Here is a 19,768-nt window from a genome sequence, read left to right on the forward strand (position 1 = left end):
AAGATCTCACCCCAGAACCACACGGGGGACCTAGTGAATGACCTGCAGAGAGCTGGGACCAAAGTAACAAAGGCTACCATCAGTAACACACTGCGCCGCCAGGGACTCAAATCCTGCAGCGCCAGACGTGTCCCCCTGCTTAAGCAGTACATGTCCGGCCCGTCTGAAGTTTGCTAGAAGTTACCAAAAGTAGTTACCAAAATAGAACTTTTTGGTAGAAACTCAACTTGTCGTGTTTGGAGGAGAAAGAATGCTGAGTTGCATCCAAAGAACAGCATACCTACTGTGAAGCATGGGGTGGAAACATCATGCTTTGGGGCTGTTTTTCTGCAAAGGGACCAGGACGACTGATCCGTGTAAACGAAAGAATGAATGGGGCCATGTATCGTGAGATTTTGAGTGAAAACCTCCTTCCATCAGCAAGGGCATTGAAGATGAAACGTGGCTGGGTCTTTCAGCATGACAATGATCCCAAACACACCGCCTGGCAACGAAGGAGTGGCTTCAGAAGAAGCATTTCAAGGTCCTGGAGTGGCCGAGCCAGTCTCCAGATCTCAACCCGCTGTTGCCCAGCGACAGCCCCAAAACATTACTGCTCTAGAGGAGATCTGCATGGAGGAATGGGCCAAAATACCAGCAACAGTGTGTGAAAACCTTGTGAAGACTTACAGAAAACGTTTGACCTCTGTCATTGCCAACAAAGGGTATATAACAAAGTATTGAGATGAAATTTTGTTATTGACCAAATACTTATTTTCCACCATAATTTGCAAATAAATTCTTTTTTTTTTTCTCATTTTGTCTCTCATAGTTGAGGTATACCTATGATGACAATTACAGGCCTCTCTCAGCTTTTTAAGTGGGAGAACTTGCACGATTGGTGGCTGACTAAATACTTTTTTGCCCCACTGTAAATATATGAATAATCTTAATAATTAAAAATAAATAAATAAATAAATATATATATATTATATAATTGCATAATATTTTATACATTTATGATTGTATTTATTTTCTATAATTATATAATTATTTTATATATTATTTTATAATATTATTGAATTCTATAATTATATATTAAATATATAAATTATAAGTGTTGTAAATATTTGTTTAATATATTATTGTATAACTTTATCAGTGGTGTTTGATTTGTCAGTTTTCACTAGTACTACTAGTACCAATGATAAATTTAATGATAATAATATAATACTTTTATGATAATATTGACATAAATTCTAATTTCTTCACTTAACTGACGGTTGTTGCATTTTTGTCTTTCCTTAGCGATTGGATCAAGGATTTGTCGGCTCACGCCACTGGTGGTTTCCTGCGAGGGGCGGAGCTTGGGGCGGAGCTGCGTGAGGATTGGCTGGTGGTTAATGCAGCTGTGTATCTGTGGAACTATAACAGCTGGCTGCTGGTCACCGGAGGACATCGGCTCCTTCTGCCCACCTTCAGACGTCTGCTGGAGCTCCTCAGACAGACAGGGCATGCTGGGTAAGATATGGGGCTGAGTCGCTTTATTAGTGGTTTTGCACTAGTACTAGTGCTGATAGTGACTGGTGCTGACATCTGATACTGAGTATTAAAGATGAGTGTGTGTGTGTGTGTGTGTGTGTGTGTCAGCATGCAGCATTTGTGCTCCAAACATGAATGATTCCTCAGGAGAGATTTTTTATTTTATTTTATTCTATAATTATACAATAATTCTAAATATTATTGTATTATTTTATTTCATAATTTTATTATATTATTATTTGATATTATTACTTTATTCTATTTATTTTATATTTTTGTATAACTTTATTAGTTAATTCATTTTACATTTGTTAACATTTGTGCTGCAAACATGAATGATTCCTTAAATCGTGTCTTTTGAGGAGAGATTTATTTTATTTTATTTTGTTTAATTTTATTCTATAATTGTATAATTATTTAATATATTATTATATAATTGTATTTAATTATTCTATAATTATATAACTATTCTATATATTACTTAATTATTTTATATTATTATTAATTCAATAATTGTGTGCTTTTTAATTTTATTGTAGTTATATTATTTTATTTTATAAATTTTTAATTATATTTATATTATTTGATTAGTTTATTATTTTAATATTGTATTTATTTTTATTAGCATTATTGATATTATTAATTATTCTATAATCATTTAATTATTTTGGATGTTGTTTTATTTTATAATAAAGATATTTTAATATTTTATTGAATTATTCTGTAATGACATATATATGTTTAGATATTGTTTTTCTGGATGGATGATGTCTGTGCTGTGTTGTGTTCAGGGAGGTGGTTCTTCTAGCGATGCTCTGTGACGCTGTGGCTCAGGGGCTCATCCAGCCGTGGTGTGGGACGTCTGTTCACGTCGATCAGGAGTCGCAGGACGCTGGGAAGGGAGGCGTTCAGCTGCCAGCCGAGAAGACAAAGAAAGTGCGAGGGAAGAGCGTGGAGAAATCCGGCTCGACTCAAGGCCCTCAGCTGGACGCGGCTGCTGTGCTGGACGTTAAGAAAGCTTTGGAGGTGAGCGACTGTTTCTCAAAAACACTGCTTATCTACACACACACACACCCGGGAGCTCACCTGGGAACGACACCTGTGCAAAGCATTGTGGGTGATCTCAGACCGTAATTAGGCTCTGTGAATAAACTGTCTGACGAGGGGCTCGGAGGATTGGAGGCTGGCCTTGAATTTAAAACAAGCAAAACACTGAATATGAATTAAATCAGAGTTTAAATTAGCTTGGAGTAAATTATATTTTGCTCTGGATCACACAGTTTCTTTCTGTCACTGTTTGTTTACACTTACTGCATGTTAATTCATCTTGACAAATTATATATGCAGATCTAATATCACCTTTGCATGTTTTTAAAAAAACATGCGCACAATGATAACAAAACAAAACAAAGCGAAAAACTCATGCAAACTATTTGCATCTATTTGATTTTGTTTAATAATCATATTTTCAAAATGCATTGATTCAAAGTGCTTAGAATCTGCATAAATCTGCTCGTGAAAATGGTTCAAATATGACTAAATTAGCTGAACATTTTATTATTTTATAATTATATATTTATTTATATATATATAATGTATTTTATTATTTTATATATTATTATAGTTTAATATTTTTATATATTTTATATTATTTTTATTTTATTATTGTTATTGTTTTATATATGTTATTTATTATTCTATTTTTAATGTATTATTAAAAATAAAAATTACTTAATTATTATGATATAATTATTTAACTATTCTATATATTATTTTATATTATTATTATTCTGTAAATATATGATTATTTATATATTGTTATTTTATATTTTTAATGTGTGTGTGTGTGTGTGTGTGTGTGTGTGTGTGTGTGTGTGTGTGTGTGTGTGTGTGTGTGTGTGTGTGTGTGTGTGTGTGTGTGTGTGTGTGTGTGTGTGTGTGTGTGTGTGTGTCCGTGTGTGTGTGTGTGTCTGTGTGTGTGTGTGTGTGTGTGTGTGTGTTGCAGGTGTGTGAGTTTGCGCTGCGTCTGTCCAGTGGAAACACCGAGCCGTTGCCCGTCTCTGTGAGGAAGCAGCTCTGCAGCACGTGGGTCTGTGTTAAACAGCTGCTTCAGCAGCAGATCGGACACAAGCTGGACATCAACGATGAGGTGACCTCAACAACAGAACAAACTCACTGTGTTTGGACCATCACATGTATTTTAACTAGAATAAGATCAGTGTTGGGAAGGTTACTTTGGAAATGTATTAGGTTACAGATTACAATGTAAAATGTAATAAGTAGTGCAACTATTTCAATTGCTTTATTAAAGTAATGTAACTGATTACATTTGATTACTTTTTGATTACTTTTCTAAATTTCTAATGAATGTTAATCATTCTGAAACATGTAAAGCAGGCAGGGTTAACCTTACAGTATCAACACTGATTACTGCCAGACTTTCACAATCCTTCATCACTTCAATTAAGATTAAAATAATTTCATTTTAAAGCACAGCCGCCAAAAAAAATTGACTTTAACACCTCCTTTTTACTTTGAGATAGTTCTGAGGTTAAATACAAATTTAAAATCATAACAACATATATTTAATTAATGAATGAGTCCTCCTAAACTCCTGAAACATTGGTGTCTCATATTTTAGAGCAGTCGATGCAATTTATGAAAGAAATCAATCAAACCTGTATGTGTGAAAATATTCAGATGTAACCCCTTTTGTAATCGTCAACATTTTCATAACTGTAATTTAATTACACATTTGTTCTCAGTAACTGTAACAGATTACAGTTACATTTATTTTGTAATTAAATTCCGTAATTTGGTTACATGTAATTATTTACAGATAACATGATAAATTGACCTGATTTTATAATCAAAAGTCTGGCTGTGAGGCGTAACCCTGTAAAGCCTGACATATGAAATAAAGTCAGAAAATCTATTCATTTTTACTGAACAAAATATAAAAGAAAATCTACAAGAAAAACATTTGCACATTTTGTTTGATGTATCGTGTTTGATGCATCAGGTCTTTATGGCTCATATAGTCTGATATATTGAGAATATGAAGGAAAAAACAGCTCGATTTAATTTTATTTTAAAAATATGCATTTGCTGCAGAAGCTGATATTTCTATGATGAAATTCTGCTGCTTGTAATGTAAATCAATGAGATCTTTATAACAGTAGAGCAGATCCTGACATAAAATTAATATCAAGATGAGATTGAAATGATCCAAACATGTAATGCAGTGCAATGCAATATAAATAGCTTTATGGTGCTAATATTCATCATTTCATGTCTGTACCTGCTTTATTCTGTGTGTCAGAGTAAGAACGAGGCGGTGACGGCCGTGTCTCGTGTGCTGGTCGCGGTGGAGATGCTTCGGTGTAACAGGAGCTCCAGACTCATGCAGTTCTCCGTTCCCAGTCTGTCTGTGGTGAGAGATGCTCAATATCAGCAAGACCTGTTAGAACTGATTTCATCAAAATACAGGAAAAATTCTGAAATATTATTACAATGTAAAACATGTGAATATCAGTTAAATGACACACTTCTTTATTGAGAGGTTTATATATATGCACACATAAATGAAGTGGTTCCTGACATATATCAGAGAGTCTTGAGTGTCCAGCTCACTGTCAGTCAGGCTAAAAGGATCAGTTGATCAGATGTAGAGTGTGATATATATATCAGTAATAATCAGTATATATCTCCAGCTGGTTCAGATGGCGTCGAGCTGTCAGTGGTCTGATCCGGTCGTAGAGCTGTATGTGTGGACGCAGCTCGCTCTGTTCGCCCATCAGACACAAGACCACGACCTTGTCCTGACCTGCACCCATAATGCACTGCAGCTGGAGCAGAACGCAGCACAAAGAGTGAAGACGGCTGCTTATGCTGTGTGAGTGCCACTGATATATATATATATATGTGACGTCACTTCATTAATGCACCACAAATGTGACTCTGGACCACAAAACCAGTCATAAGGGTCAATTTTTGGAAATTGAGATTTATGCATCATCTGAAATCTGAATAAATAATCTTTCCATTGATGTATGGTTTGTTAGGATCGGACAATATTTGGCTGAGATACAACTATTTGAAAATCTGGAATCTGAGGGTGCAAAAACATCTAAATATTGAGAAAATCACCTTTAAAGTTGTTCAAATGAAGTTCTTAGCAATGCATATTACTAATCAAACATGAAGTTTTGATATGTTTACGGTAGGAAATTAACAAAATATCTTCATGGAACATGATCTTTACTTAATATCCTAATGATTTTTGGCATAAAAGAAAAATGTATAATTTTGACCCATACAATGTATTGTTGGCTATTGCTACAAATATACCTGTGCTGCTTATGACCAGATTACAACTGTTTGATGAATTCCCAGCCCATTTTCACACGCATGGCATTATTTTGTGTCTAATCCTGAATTATGGCCAGAGACTGAAGAAAATGTGTGTGTTTTACTGCATCCAAACATGTAGGTATGTGTGTGTGTGTGTGCGTGTGCGTGTGTGTGCGTGTGTGTGTGTTCAGGTCCAGCGTGCGTTCGGTGCAGGAGATGTTGAGCAGCGCTGCAGGGGTCAGAGGTCAGAGTCTGATCCTGGAGGCCAGAGGTCATCACAGCAGATATATGGAGGGTCTGCTCATGCTGCAGAACAGCGTCAGGTCTGAACACCTCTACACGAGTCAAACAGATTATTCAACATATATCAGAGTTTATCCGCTTCACTAGCCGTGTGTATGTGCTGTACATCAGGGCTGAACAGGGTGAGACATTGTTTTGCACACAATTTAAAATGTTTGTTGGTGAAAGCACACCCTGATATGAATATAAAAAACAATACACAAATAAACAATTAAACCATTACATTTGCATACTTTGTGCTCAAACATAAAATAACATTCAAGAAGTTAAAAAAAATTGTAATTACTGTGTACAGTGTATTCACATTTTGTGAAATTTGAAAATATTAAAAATAATTAGAAAATTGAAAAAAAGATTTTTAAATACAGTTTTATTCATCATTTATTTTTATTTGTGTAATGTGTATTTGTTGTTTTGATCTGTTTGCTGTTTGTTACTATTGTCTATTTTTAGTAACTAGTAATTTTAATATCTTTAGTATGTTTTGAACTATTTACTGTTCTTATTGATTGATTGATTGATTGATTGAGTTAGGGTTGTCTTCCAAAAATCCTAAATAATTATTATAATACTATATGGAGCCCATTACAATAAAAAAAAAAAACATACAAAAATATACTGTCCCCATTTTTTAATTCATGGATAATGATTGAGATATCAGTGATATTTTGAATAATAACTTTTGCAGAAAGCACATTTTGTACTCAAAATGAGCCTAAAATGCAAAATAATTAGGGATAGTAAAGATCCATTTCCAAACACAAAAGCATTAAATATAATTTGAAAAGTTTAAAAAATAATAATAATTACTGTATATAGTGTATTCACAGTTTGTGAAAATTTAAAATATTGAATATAATTATAAAATGGTTAAAATAGTTTTTTTTAAATACAGTTTTTGTTTATCATATGTTCTTATTTTTTATTTATGTAATTTGAAAAAGAGTTTTTGTGAAGTCAAATTAAATAAAAATATAGCAATTTAAATACAATATTGATGCTGTAATTAGTAATTAATTACTTTTTGAAAGTAACTTACCCAACACTGTATATATTTATATATATAATATTGTTTTGATCTGTCTGTTATTGGTTACTTTCTACTATTTTATATTAAAACCAAATTGGGTTCTTCTACAAAATAAATAAATTAATTAATTATGTAATAATTATTATTAATTAAAAATGTATATAATAATAATAATATGTAACCCGCAACAATTTAAAACAAATTAATTCGTAAATAGTAAGAAGTGAGATTTTAATGATATCTTGACTGCTAAACTCACTAAACACAAAGAATCCATCTGAGAGCGCTGCTGGGTTTAGTCTGGTCCTCTGAAGTGTCTGATCTGTGGCAGCTGAGCGCGGCTGATGTTGTGTGTTGTAGTTTTGCGGAGCAGGCGGGCAGCTGGAGTCTGTGTATGAGCGCAGCCGGTCACTTCTGGAACGCATGTCTGCCTCTGCTGGACTCCAGACGGGACAGACGACCGCTGAGAGGAGCTCTGGAGCTCATCCTGAAGACCATCAGCCGCACATACAGCAAACACACAGCCGTAAGACACCACAAACACACACACCAGCTCCTCACGAGGGTTTAACACGGAGCAATTCATTACTAACGGATGAATGTGATGCTGCCAGATCATATGATTAATATGTCCATATGCTTTATATTCATGTGTTCAGGGCAGAACTAAAAGAGCGTCTGGACTCAAGCGAGACGGACCAGTGATGGAAACACCAGATACCAGTGAGAATTATGCTTTTACTCAATCAAGCATTTCTGTGATGTATATGAGGTCTGTTTGTGCTCGTATCATATTACTGAAGCCAGAATTTTAATAATACACTTTTAAGTGGTTTATGATCATATACTGTAGCTATACATGCATTTTTAGTATATTATATTTAAACATAACATTTTACACTGCAAAAAAAGATTTTGTAGTGTAGTATTTTTGTCTTGTTTCCAGTACAACTATCTAAACATCCTTAAATAAAGATACATTTAATTGGGAAGCAAAATGACTCAAAATATTGAATCTTGTTTTTTAACGGATCAAAATGAAATGGGGAAAAAAGCATGTCAGTAGGAAGACAGGATTATTTTTCTGATCCCATTAGCAGATATTTTGTCTTGTTTTAAGCGTAAACTCACTTGATTTTCACGCATTTCCCAAAAAGCAAGAATTCATATCTTATGTCACATTTTCCTTTTATGATTTAAGGATATTTAGATATTGGGAAAAAGACTAAAATGCTGAGGATGAAAATGATTTGTTGCAGTGTAGTAATGAGTTCCAGAAGCTTTAAAGGGATAGTTCACCCAATATGAAAATCCTCTCATTATTTTCTCACCCTCATGTTCTTCCAAACCTGTATGAGTGTCTTTCTTCTGCTGAACACGAAAGAAGATATTTTGAAGTACGTCCCCATTGACTTCCACAACATACTGGGGGACCAGAAACTGCGCCTTTTGTGGTTTATTGGGATTTACATTTTTAACACGTAAAAACTGAAAATATGTATCTGCATTGGCCGGGAATCGAACCCGGGCCTCCCGCGTGGCAGGCGAGAATTCTACCACTGAACCACCAATGCTGATGATGGAGCTCTGCAGCCACCTGCTGGATTAAAGCTGCGCTGCAGACGCTCTCATCACTCACTCATGCCTTCAAACCCTTCAAAACACAAGTTAAGATACTTTTCATGAAATCTGAGAGGTTTCTGGCCCTCCACTGAAACACCTTTATGAACTTATTGGGTCTTTTCAGTGGAGAGACAGAAACCTGTCAGATTTCAGTCATTTGTGTTTTAAAAATAAACCAAAGTCTTATGGGTGGAAACGACATGAGGGTGAGTAAATTATGACAGAATGATTTTTTAGGTGAGCTATCCATTTAGTTCTTCTAAAAATTATTTTATGTTTTTATGAGTTAAAAGATTTTTTTTTTTTTTTTTTGGTTACACCTTAACATTATATATATATATATATATATATATATATATATATAAACATTTTAGCAAATATATTTTTACCTTTTTGTATATTTTGGAATATATATATATATATATATATATATATATATATATATATATATATATATATTTTTTTTTTTTTTTTTTTTACCAGTATATTTTTTGTATATTTTGAAAATATATTTGAAGAATATTTTTAAAAACACAATTTGTAAAGCATTTAAATATATATTTTCACATTCATATATTTCAATCCAGAGCATACTTCATACAAATTCAATAAATAAAATGATTAAATCATTATAAATCTGTAATGATCTCTGGTGGGCTTCCATCCACATTTGCATTTAGTCTAAATGTAGGCTGCTGTAAGATTGGAAATGCATATTCTTCCCCTGAAATACATTTTGAAGTATATTTTGTTGAGTGAAATAAAAACTAAATATATTTTAATTTAAAAAATGTATTTCATTGAGCTTCACTGTTTATAACATATATTTAGCATATATTTAAAATATATATTTTAGCCATTTTTTGAAAAGCTGGAAAGTGAATAAAATGCTTTCCTGAAAAGAAATGATGTGTAAATAATCCTGCAGGGATCGAGTTGCTGATTGTTTTGCTCACAGAAGGTTTTATGGCATTGTATTTTATGAATATAGCTGGCTGTGAGAGTTTAGTGATGTGATGGTTGGTTCTGGTGTATTTTCTAGACACTGGCATTGCTGATGATGACCTGAAGGTGTGGACGGCTGTGGTCAGCGCTCTGCTTCATATTCATGTGGACACTGGAGACTGGAGGAGAGGCCTGCAGCTGCTGGATGAGTCTGTCAGAGAGACGCCACACACCGAACACAGACTGTGAGTCCTTCCTTCAACACACACCACTGACATATAGCTGCACTTTATCATCTGCAGTGCTTCATGGGTCACTGAACACAGGACAGACTAGAGCCGGAGGTGATAGACATGAAGCAGATGTGTGTGTTTATATATAAACTATCATAGATAACCATATAATGGCTTGTTGGTTCCCAAATAATTTATCAGTGAATGGCGCCATCTGGTGGATCTCTATAGAACTGCATCATTACAGCACATTTACATTTATTCAAATACAAATACAGTATTTTGCAATCACTTAGACACAATACTTAGGTCAGTTTCTAAACTCTTCACACAGCGAGCACAACATCAGTGTCTGTGGCTAAACTGTGGATCATTTATCACTGCTTTGCCACAAAATGCATTCATTGATGACATCTGACAAATTACATGAATTCTTTTCTCACTTTGACACAAACTCCACCAAAACTTTATGTACTATACAAGCCAGTTTGCACATGTTTACATACTGTTTTCAAAGCTATTGAAAACCTAACACAGTACAAAAATGAATAAGACAGAAATTTGCAACATTTCTACAGTAATATCATATAGAAAAATATTCTGAATGTAAAAAATAAAATACTGTCAAAGCACTTGCATGTAGCTGAACATAGTCTTTTACTTTCACATAACTTACTTTTACATAACGTATTTAATGTATTGTGTGCAAATGCATGGTTAGATAAAGTCTGCATCAACGATGAACTCACGTAGTTCAAAAATATATTATAGAAGGCTTCATATTTTGAGTTGCATGAATTAATGAAAGAGGCTTTCTAGGTTAATTTGCACTAATCAATCATTTGATTACATATAATTCTTTAGTGTGTCTGTGATGTTTTAGTGACACCTGCTGGTCGTACACGTGTACTGAATGTTTTCATTTGTGATCAGTAATAAGTGAATAATGTGTGGGTCACACTTCACACCAAATCCCAAGAGAAAAGAAAAAACTAAAAGAAACCGTTTTTGCATTTTGACATTATTTTCATGACAAATAGGTGCATTTCCCCCAAAAGTACTTCAATACAAAATTGAGAACGGTCATTTATGGATGCAATTATTATTATATTTTAAACATCATTATTATATTTTATTATAATTACAATTATAATATTTATAATATAATTGCTGATTTTGAAATTTAAGTACTTTTGGGTGAAATTGTCATGTAAATAATGTATATTTAATAAATGTTAAAAATTGCCATTATTTTAATTCAGTGCAAAAACAGTATTGTAATCTATACTTAAAATAAATGTCGTTACTATTTATATTCCTGTACACTAATGAGAATTTAGAGCAAAACATGCATAATTTTCCTGAAAGTAATGTTACAGTATTTTTCAATAATTCGATTTTTCAAGATTATTTGAAACATGATTTTTTTAATTTAAGATTAAGATTGCATCCAAAATAAAAGTTTTTGTTTATATACTGTGTATATTTATTATGTATATATAAAGACACATATACATTATATATATATATATATATATATATATATATATATATTTACGTGTATATATTTATATTCATATAATTTATATTATAAATATATTTAATATATAAACATAGCATTTTTCTTACATGTTTGCTCCAGGGCTCTGCTGAAGCAGCGTGTTCTGCTCAAGGCCCGGCTGGGTGAGTCGGTTCTGCTGGACATGCAGCGGGTCAGTAATGAGGGAGAGATGGTCTGCGCTCAGATGTGGAGGCGAGCAGCTCTCTGTGCCAAAGACACAGCGCAGCGGCTCACCTGCTATCAGAACGCCATCACAGCACTGCAGGTCAAACCAGCACAAAACACCTCAGACCAGACCCGAGCTCTTCTAGATTACACGTCAACAAACACTGAAACACATCTTTTAAGACGTTAACGTATATGTACAGGTTACACATCAGTCAGAACAACAGTAGCACTCATTATGTCTATTATTAAGGGAAAAGTGGTTATTTTTTCATTTTCACATTTAACATCGTGTGTTGAAATGCATGCGTGTTCCTGGATGTGGTTTGCAGTGACACCTGCTGGTCTTACACATGCACTGCATGTTGTCGTTTGTGGTTGAGTGACAGAAAAAGGGAATATAGTAGTGATGAATTATTAGCATTTTGACATTTTTTCCAAAAATTTTAATTAAGCATATTTCCCCCAAAACTAGTTCAATACAAAACCAAGAATTGTCATTTCTGGACACTATCATTATTATACAAAAAATAAAAATAAAAATTCTGCAAATTTAATTCAGTGGAGAAAATCAACACTACTGTCATCTACACTTACAATGTTGCTCCACAAATGTCATTTACAATTGTAATAATATATCTTTTGAGAATTTGGGGCAAATTAATTATTAGCATTTTTCAAGAATGTAAGTCTTCAGATCAAATGTTTTTTAAAGATTATGAGAGACATGAATCTCTTCATATTTTTAATCATTCATATATTATTTTAACTATGGCCATATTTTCATGAAAATTAAGCACATTTCCTTTAAAATTACTGTAATCTGATAATGATTCAATTAAATTCAGCAAAAATAAATAAATAAATAAAAACACTTGTGATTTATACTTAAATGTGTATCAGGGCTGTCAAAATGGCTGAAAAAACAAAATTCGAATTTTGTACTTAAATATGATCAATATTTGAATTATATTCAAATTTAAAAGGCATAATTTCAATTAGGGGGGAAAAAAAGCTTTTGGTTTCTCTCCTGAGGCCACAAGAGGGCGCATCGAGCAAAATATTGCTAATGCACATTTCTTCAAAGCAATAAAATAACACGACTATCTTTGAAAAAAGTGCACAATGTTTAAATTAATGTTTATAAACCATATATAATTAATTAATTAATTTTACATGGCTTTCTAAACATGCGGATCTCTTGTGCAAGACGCGGGTGCAACGGTGATAGATGTCTCTCTAGAAAATGTGATAAATATGCGTTCTGTGTGAATGGCTTGGTTCCAGTTTTGCCGTAAACAAGCTCTTCTGCACATTGATGTTCTCTTGAGTTCAGCTGCATAGGCTTAAAAAAAACATTCAAATGCAACGATACCTGCGTCGTCATCGCATCTCGTGAGCCACTCATACAGCTGCCTGACGCACACCTAACATTCAAATGTAATGTTTTTTGCATTCGAATGTGGATTTTTATTTTAAATTCGACGAATATTTTAAATTAAAAAATTTTTGACAGCCCTAATGTGTACTTCACAGTCATTTGCAATAATTTAATAATATATATATATATATATATATATATTTTTTTTTTTTTTTTTTTTTTTTTTTTTCTTTACAGTAATGAGAATTTTTTAAATGTATTTTTCATAGTGAAAAATGTTCACTATTTCACTATATCTCAAAAATATCTTTAAAAAATAATTTTCTCTCTTTTTTTTGGGAGGAACATGAGCCAGAGGTTCCTGACAGCTGTTTTGTTGGTCGGTGTTAACTGACGGCGCTCGTGTGTGTGTTTGCTCAGTCTCCGGGGGGTCAGTGGCAGAAGGTGGACGTTCTGCTGGAGTTTGGCGAGTGGCTGTATTCGACACACTTTCCTGTGACTGACGTCCGGATTCAGATCGAATGGGCCGTAGACATGCTGCTGTTCACAGACGGTTAGACTGCACTACCTTCACACACACTAGATTTAAAACAGCTGTTTTCTATGTAAATGTCTGTTAAACTGTAATTTATTTCTGTGATCAAAGCTGAATTTTTAGCATCATTACTGCAGTCAGTGTCACATAATTGCTGTTTTTGTCAGTCTTCTGAGGAAAATTTCTCACCTTAGTTTAACCATGGTGTTTGTAGAAAAAACAAATACATACTTATACAAAAAACAAACAAAACTACTACACTTTTACTATATCAAAACCATGGTTAATTTTCTTAAGGGATTTGTATTTTGGTGTATTCTATCTTTCATTCTTTCTTTAGTTCTTATAATATTAACTGCCTTAATAGTTTGATGTTTTGTACTGTTTAATAATAATAAAAAAAGAAATCAGAAAAAAGATTCACCAACCCGCTCCGAAGTCCCGATCTGAATCAAATGATTCGCGATCCGATTGGTGCTTGAATCATTTTGTGATGCAGTGGTTTAACTGATTCAGAGTTTTGAAAGCTCCGGTTCACTCATCAATATACGTGCTTTTTAATATTCATTACAAGCAATGTCAAAATCCGAAAATGAATGACTCTTTTGATCTGGTTTTTGCTAGTGAATCACTTGAACTGGATGATCGAATTCACGAGTTTGAATCAATCGGAGCGGTTCCAGCGTAAATGACTCACTCAATTGATTAGTTACAATTTACGCAAATTCTACACTGAAGACTGGAGTAATGATGCTGAAAATTCAGCTTTGATCACAGAAATAAATTACATTTTAACAGATATTCACATAGAAAACAGCTGTTTTAAATTGTAATAATATTTCACAATTTTTACTGTGTTTTTGATCCAAATAAATGAGATGAAGAGAACAAAACAAAACAAAAATCCTAATTATCCCAAACGTTGACTCCTGTTTGTTCCAGAGGAGCGTGTGTGTCTGTCTGACGTGCGTTCGGTCGGTCGTCTGGAGCGTCTGATGCGGTCACACACACTGCTGGCTCTCACAGAGGAGCGGTCATCTCTCAAACACCTGCAGCATCTGCTGACGGCCTACAGCTGCTCGCTGCACATCTGGAAGGTACTCGCACCTTACTGAGTCGTCACTGCAGTGTTGGGAGGAACTCATTACAAGCAACGCATTACTTTTTAATTTAGAATGAAATATCGGAGTTACTGTGTTTCTCATGTATTGAGTGACAGCTCTGGGGTTGCCATGTTGAGAGAAATCAGGAGTAAGAACATGATCTTACTGTAGTTCTAGACTAAATATGTGACTCTGCAGCACAGAAGCAGTCATAAGCAGAACAGCTATATTTGTAGCAATAGCCAACAATACATTGTATGGCTCAAAATGATCCATTTTTCTTTTATGCCAAAAATCATTAGGATATTAAGTAAAGGCATTTTGTAAATTTCCTACCGTAAATACCTCAAAACTTCATGTTTGATTAGTAATATGCATTGCTAAGAACTTCATTTGAACAACTTTAAAGGTGATTTTCTCAATATTTAGATTTTTTTGCACCCTCAGATTCCAGATTTTCAAATAGTTGTATCTCAGACAAATATTGTCCAACAAACCATACATCAATGGAAAGATTATTTATTCAGCTTTCAGATGATGTATAAATCCCAATTTATAAAAATTGACCCTTATGACTGGTTTTGTGGTCCAGGGTCACAAATGAACATTATTTACTCATCTCACCTGCACAAAAACACATTCAGTGTTCCTCAACATGAACAAAAACAGTCAAATGCAAACTCAGAATATTATACAAATGTGTTAAATATGTTAAATAAGACAAATATCATTTATGTATTTAATCCTATTTTATTAACCGATGTCTTTGAGCTTCGATGATCCAATTCAGCCGTACTAAGCAGAAATAACACATTAGTGTTTGATTTGAGTTATTGCTGAATAGTGTTGATGTTTCTTCTCCTGCGTCATATTCTTCATGTGATTAGTTTGAGCGTCCTCTACTGTACAGACGTGAATCTACATCTCCTTCAGTCTGAGCCGCATTCACTTCACTTTTGCTGTGAAAGAGCTTTACATTTGTACAAGAAGAACTTTCTATATTAAAAACAAACAAGCGAGCCCTGCCCAGATTGTAACACATTGCTTTCCATAAAAAGTAACTAAAGTTACATAATTAGTTACTTTTTTAGAGAGTAATGCAATATTGTAATGCATCACTTTTAAAAGTAACTTTCCCCAACACTGGTCACATGTGTCGCTGTGGAATTCAGGTATCCATGGCAACCGCACAGGAAGTGATGAATGATTCGGCGGAAGGCCAAGACGTGCGATCCGCCAGCTCCAGGAAAGACAAGGAGAGACCAGACGATAAGAAGAACAAACAGGTGACACTAGTAATGAAGAACTAGATCAGCTTCTGCAGAGTGCCTGCAAACATTCATTACATATTAATTAGATATCTGTTTTACACTTTGTATGTACGTGTGACTGGGGCTAGTTGTCACATTTTTACTGGTTTTCTTTTCACTTTTTGCACTTGTTTGGGGTTTATTTTTTTAAATTCAGTGTCTATATAAACACAAACTTTAGAATTTTGACTAGAAAAAGTCAGTTTAGGTTAATATGTTGAAATTTTACAACATTAACTTGTTGTGGCCTATAGTGGGGCATGTTGTCACAACATAAAGAGCAAGTTTTCATAATAAGTATTTGTTCACTTTTCATCACAATCAAAATAATTATTAGTAAATAATTCAATCAGTAAATAATAATTATTTAAATAATGGTAAAATAATTATTAGACAGAAAACTTTCAAAAAAATTCTGACTACTGTAGATGACAGAGTGTAATTAATTAATTATTTTTAAAGTCTCTTCTGCTCACCAGTGCGGCATTTATTTGATCAATAGTAAAAACTGTAATATTATGAAATATTTTTACAATTTAAAATAACTGTTTTCTATTTGAATACATTTTAAAATGTAATTAATATTGAAATTAATATGCTGATTGCTGATTATTATCAATGTTGAAAACAGTCGTGCTGCACAATATTTTTGTTTTTCAGGATTCACAGATGAATAGAAAGTTCAGAAGAACAGCATTTATTTGAAAATAATTTATAAGTGTCTTTACTGTCACTTTTGATCAATTTAATGCGTCCTTGATAAATAAAAATATTCATTTATTTTTATTTTATTTTTTAAAAGTTTTACTTACCCCAACATTTTTTCATATTAAGCAGCAGAATTGATCTAAATATCATTGCATTAGATACAAAATATCAAACCAAGTGTTTTATTTATTTATTTTTTAACAATATTATTATAGTTTCATATTTTGAATCCTACATTATAAATGTCTTTACTGTCACTTTTGATCAATGTAATGCTTCTTTGATGAATAAAAGTGTTCATTTATTAAAGAAATCTTTGAGCTTTAGTGCACATGTCTGTACAGTTATGTATATATGTATATTCCCTGTTATTTCTCCAGCCGTCTCCTGTTGAGGACAAACCCAGAGCTAAAGCTGCAGACGTGTCTCTTCCCATCAGCCCCGAGCAGTGGGCTCAGTTCCAGTGTCCTGAGGAGCTTCGCCAGGCCTTTCTCTCTGACGCCGGTCCGTACAGCATCAACAGCTCATCCATCAGTGCACAGGTCAGCAGAACATCTCTCGTCTGACACATAATCTAACCGGGATCGAGCGCACACTGATTTCTGAGCTGCGTGAGGAAATATTGATCTTTAGAATGAAACAATATTATCTGTGACTTAAAGCATCTTCCTCATTGATTTAAGGAGAATCATTTCACTGAACAATAACATCGCATGAGTAAAAGAGAAAAGAGATTATTTGAAAACTGTCATGGGTTGTGCAGGTCAGGCACACGGTTATATGCACAGCTTACACCTCCTCAAAAAATCTTTTATTCAATGCTTCATCAGAGGCCGTAAAAAACACGTGCAAAAGGTGTACAAAGGTGCAAAACATTTTTGAGAGAAAGCTCTTCATTGATGAGTGCACACCTGCACCCATTAAAACATCAATATTCAGCACGGACATCATAACATGTGCACAGGCACGAAAAAGCACCATACAATATATCCAATTTACCTTAAGAAATTCTTATATGTATATTGATGGTAACTCCTTAATGCAAAAAAAAATCTTCAATACAAAAAACATCATTAATGCAAGATGCAAAAAAACATTTTCATTCATAATTTTACCTATAAATCTTATAAATGTTTCTTATATACAAACCAAATTCAAAATCAATTCCTCATTCATACCAAGGGGATGTAAAGATCTCAAATCTCTTTGTAAAGGTCGGCGTTCCATGTCACCTCCTCTTCGAAGCTGTGGTACATGTTCTATTACCATAAAACCAAGTCTGATATGGAATGTGACGCTTCAGATTTTATATGCTTTCTCCTGATGGAGCTCATATGTTCAATAATACGTGTTCTGATCGATCTACTAGTTTTACACGTGGGTTTTCCTGGTTAAATGTCAACTGATATACAACTCCAGTGGGTCATCTTTATTGTCCAGACTTGCTATTTGAGAAGATCAGTGTTATATTTTTATTTTTATGACATATTTTCTTGACATTTAAACACATCTATCCTTTTGTAGGTTTTGGGGTTTGTAAATTTTTTTTACTGTTTTTGAAAAAAAAAAAAAGTAAGCAAAAACTGAAAAGCAATGCTTATTTAATTAAAAAAGTAATTAAAAAAAATGTGTGTGTGTGTGTGTATATATATATATATATATATTTAAGTTATACTATTTTTTAAATAATTTTAATTATACAATTAAAATTTTTATTTTTTTATTTTTTTCATTATTTATTTATTTATTTAAGTTATACTTTAAAAAAAAACATTTTTAATTATACCATTCAATTTTTTAAAAAACATTTTTTTACAAAGTTCCGTTGCTCACTAAGCCTGCATTTATTTGTTTCCAAAAAATATAATAATATTGTTAAATATTATTAAAATTTAAAACCGCTGTTTTCTATGTGAATATGTGTTAAACTGTAATTTATTTCTGTGATGTGCAGCTGTATTTTCAGCATCATTACTCCAGTCTTCAGTGTCACATGATCTTCAGAAATCATTCTAATATGCTGATTTGCTGCTCAACAAACATTTCTGATTATTATCAATGTTGAAAACAGTTGTGCTGCACAATATTTTTGTGGATACATTTTATTTTTCAGGATTCACAGATGAATAGAAAGTTCAAAAGAACAGCATTTATTTGAAATAGAAATCTTTTCTAACATTATAAATGTCTTTACTGCCACTTTTTATGAATTTAATGCAGCCTTGATTAATAAAAAATAATTATTATTTAATTTGTGAAGTTAAATTGCCCGTGGACATCATGCTCATGTGTTTAATGGGTCGTTTCAGAGCCAAACTCTGTTTTATTTGGATCTGTTGGTGAAAGAGCTGGAGTCGCTCTCCTTGACCCCGTTGACCTTTGCCCCTCTCCACCTGGCAGAGGTCATCGCTCGCGAGCTCATGCAGAGCAGGAGTCAGTCTGACCTCTACCGCCTCAGGTAACCCTCACACACAGCTGGACATCACACATCTCATCAGATATCACAGTAAGACGTGTCTGATTTCATCATCTCTCAGGATCATCAGGAACTGTGGTGATCTGGGGTTCGAGTCTCCGTTCTCCGAGCAGCTGCTGAGTTTCACACTCGTTCCTGCGGACGAGCAGATGCGGTACGATTCTCTAAATGAACCGCTGGAGTCGTTAATCAGGTTCGCTCATTATCAGGCGCTTCATAGTGTTTAACTCATCTTTATTTGATTTCAGGAGCCAGAGAGCCGTCGTTACACAGAGAAGCGACGTGACGGACGAGGTCAGTATCGCTCACAGTTACACTATTTAACCCTCATAATGCATTCAGAATCTATATACAGTTTTCATATTCTGGGTCTGACTGGACCTAAGCAATCATTATTTTATAAAACAGCCAGAACTTAATATTTTTCAAAATACTTGGAGTAAATAATTGAGTAATAGTGAAAAAACCCTTTTTATTAATAAAAAAAAAAACTGAAAATACAATGATGTACATTTTTGAGG

At 33.5% G+C, this 19,768-nt stretch overlaps 1 protein-coding gene and 1 non-coding gene across 6 annotated transcripts in view; one reads left to right on the forward strand and one right to left on the reverse strand.

Annotated features, from left to right (window-relative positions):
- Positions 1-19,768, forward strand: part of LOC131552649 (cilia- and flagella-associated protein 46-like) — an 85,977-nt gene that overhangs the window by 26,846 nt on the left and 39,363 nt on the right. For all 5 annotated transcript variants that reach the window (XM_058796554.1, XM_058796556.1, XM_058796557.1 and 2 more), the window contains exons 18-34: positions 1,288-1,500; positions 2,313-2,547; positions 3,527-3,670; positions 4,844-4,954; positions 5,235-5,416; positions 6,066-6,197; positions 7,568-7,733; positions 7,867-7,930; positions 9,873-10,020; positions 11,651-11,834; positions 13,536-13,668; positions 14,593-14,747; positions 15,926-16,039; positions 17,152-17,313; positions 19,081-19,229; positions 19,309-19,401; positions 19,496-19,541. In XM_058796554.1, the coding sequence (XP_058652537.1) occupies positions 1,288-1,500; positions 2,313-2,547; positions 3,527-3,670; positions 4,844-4,954; positions 5,235-5,416; positions 6,066-6,197; positions 7,568-7,733; positions 7,867-7,930; positions 9,873-10,020; positions 11,651-11,834; positions 13,536-13,668; positions 14,593-14,747; positions 15,926-16,039; positions 17,152-17,313; positions 19,081-19,229; positions 19,309-19,401; positions 19,496-19,541 (2,431 nt within the window). The remainder of the gene's footprint in view (positions 1-1,287; positions 1,501-2,312; positions 2,548-3,526; positions 3,671-4,843; positions 4,955-5,234; positions 5,417-6,065; positions 6,198-7,567; positions 7,734-7,866; positions 7,931-9,872; positions 10,021-11,650; positions 11,835-13,535; positions 13,669-14,592; positions 14,748-15,925; positions 16,040-17,151; positions 17,314-19,080; positions 19,230-19,308; positions 19,402-19,495; positions 19,542-19,768) is intronic.
- Positions 8,711-8,781, reverse strand: trnag-gcc (transfer RNA glycine (anticodon GCC)). The gene has a single exon. It is a non-coding gene; the product is annotated as a tRNA-Gly (tRNA).

Source organism: Onychostoma macrolepis, chromosome 13 (genome assembly GCF_012432095.1).
Source record: "Onychostoma macrolepis isolate SWU-2019 chromosome 13, ASM1243209v1, whole genome shotgun sequence".
NCBI lineage: Eukaryota > Metazoa > Chordata > Actinopteri > Cypriniformes > Cyprinidae > Onychostoma > Onychostoma macrolepis.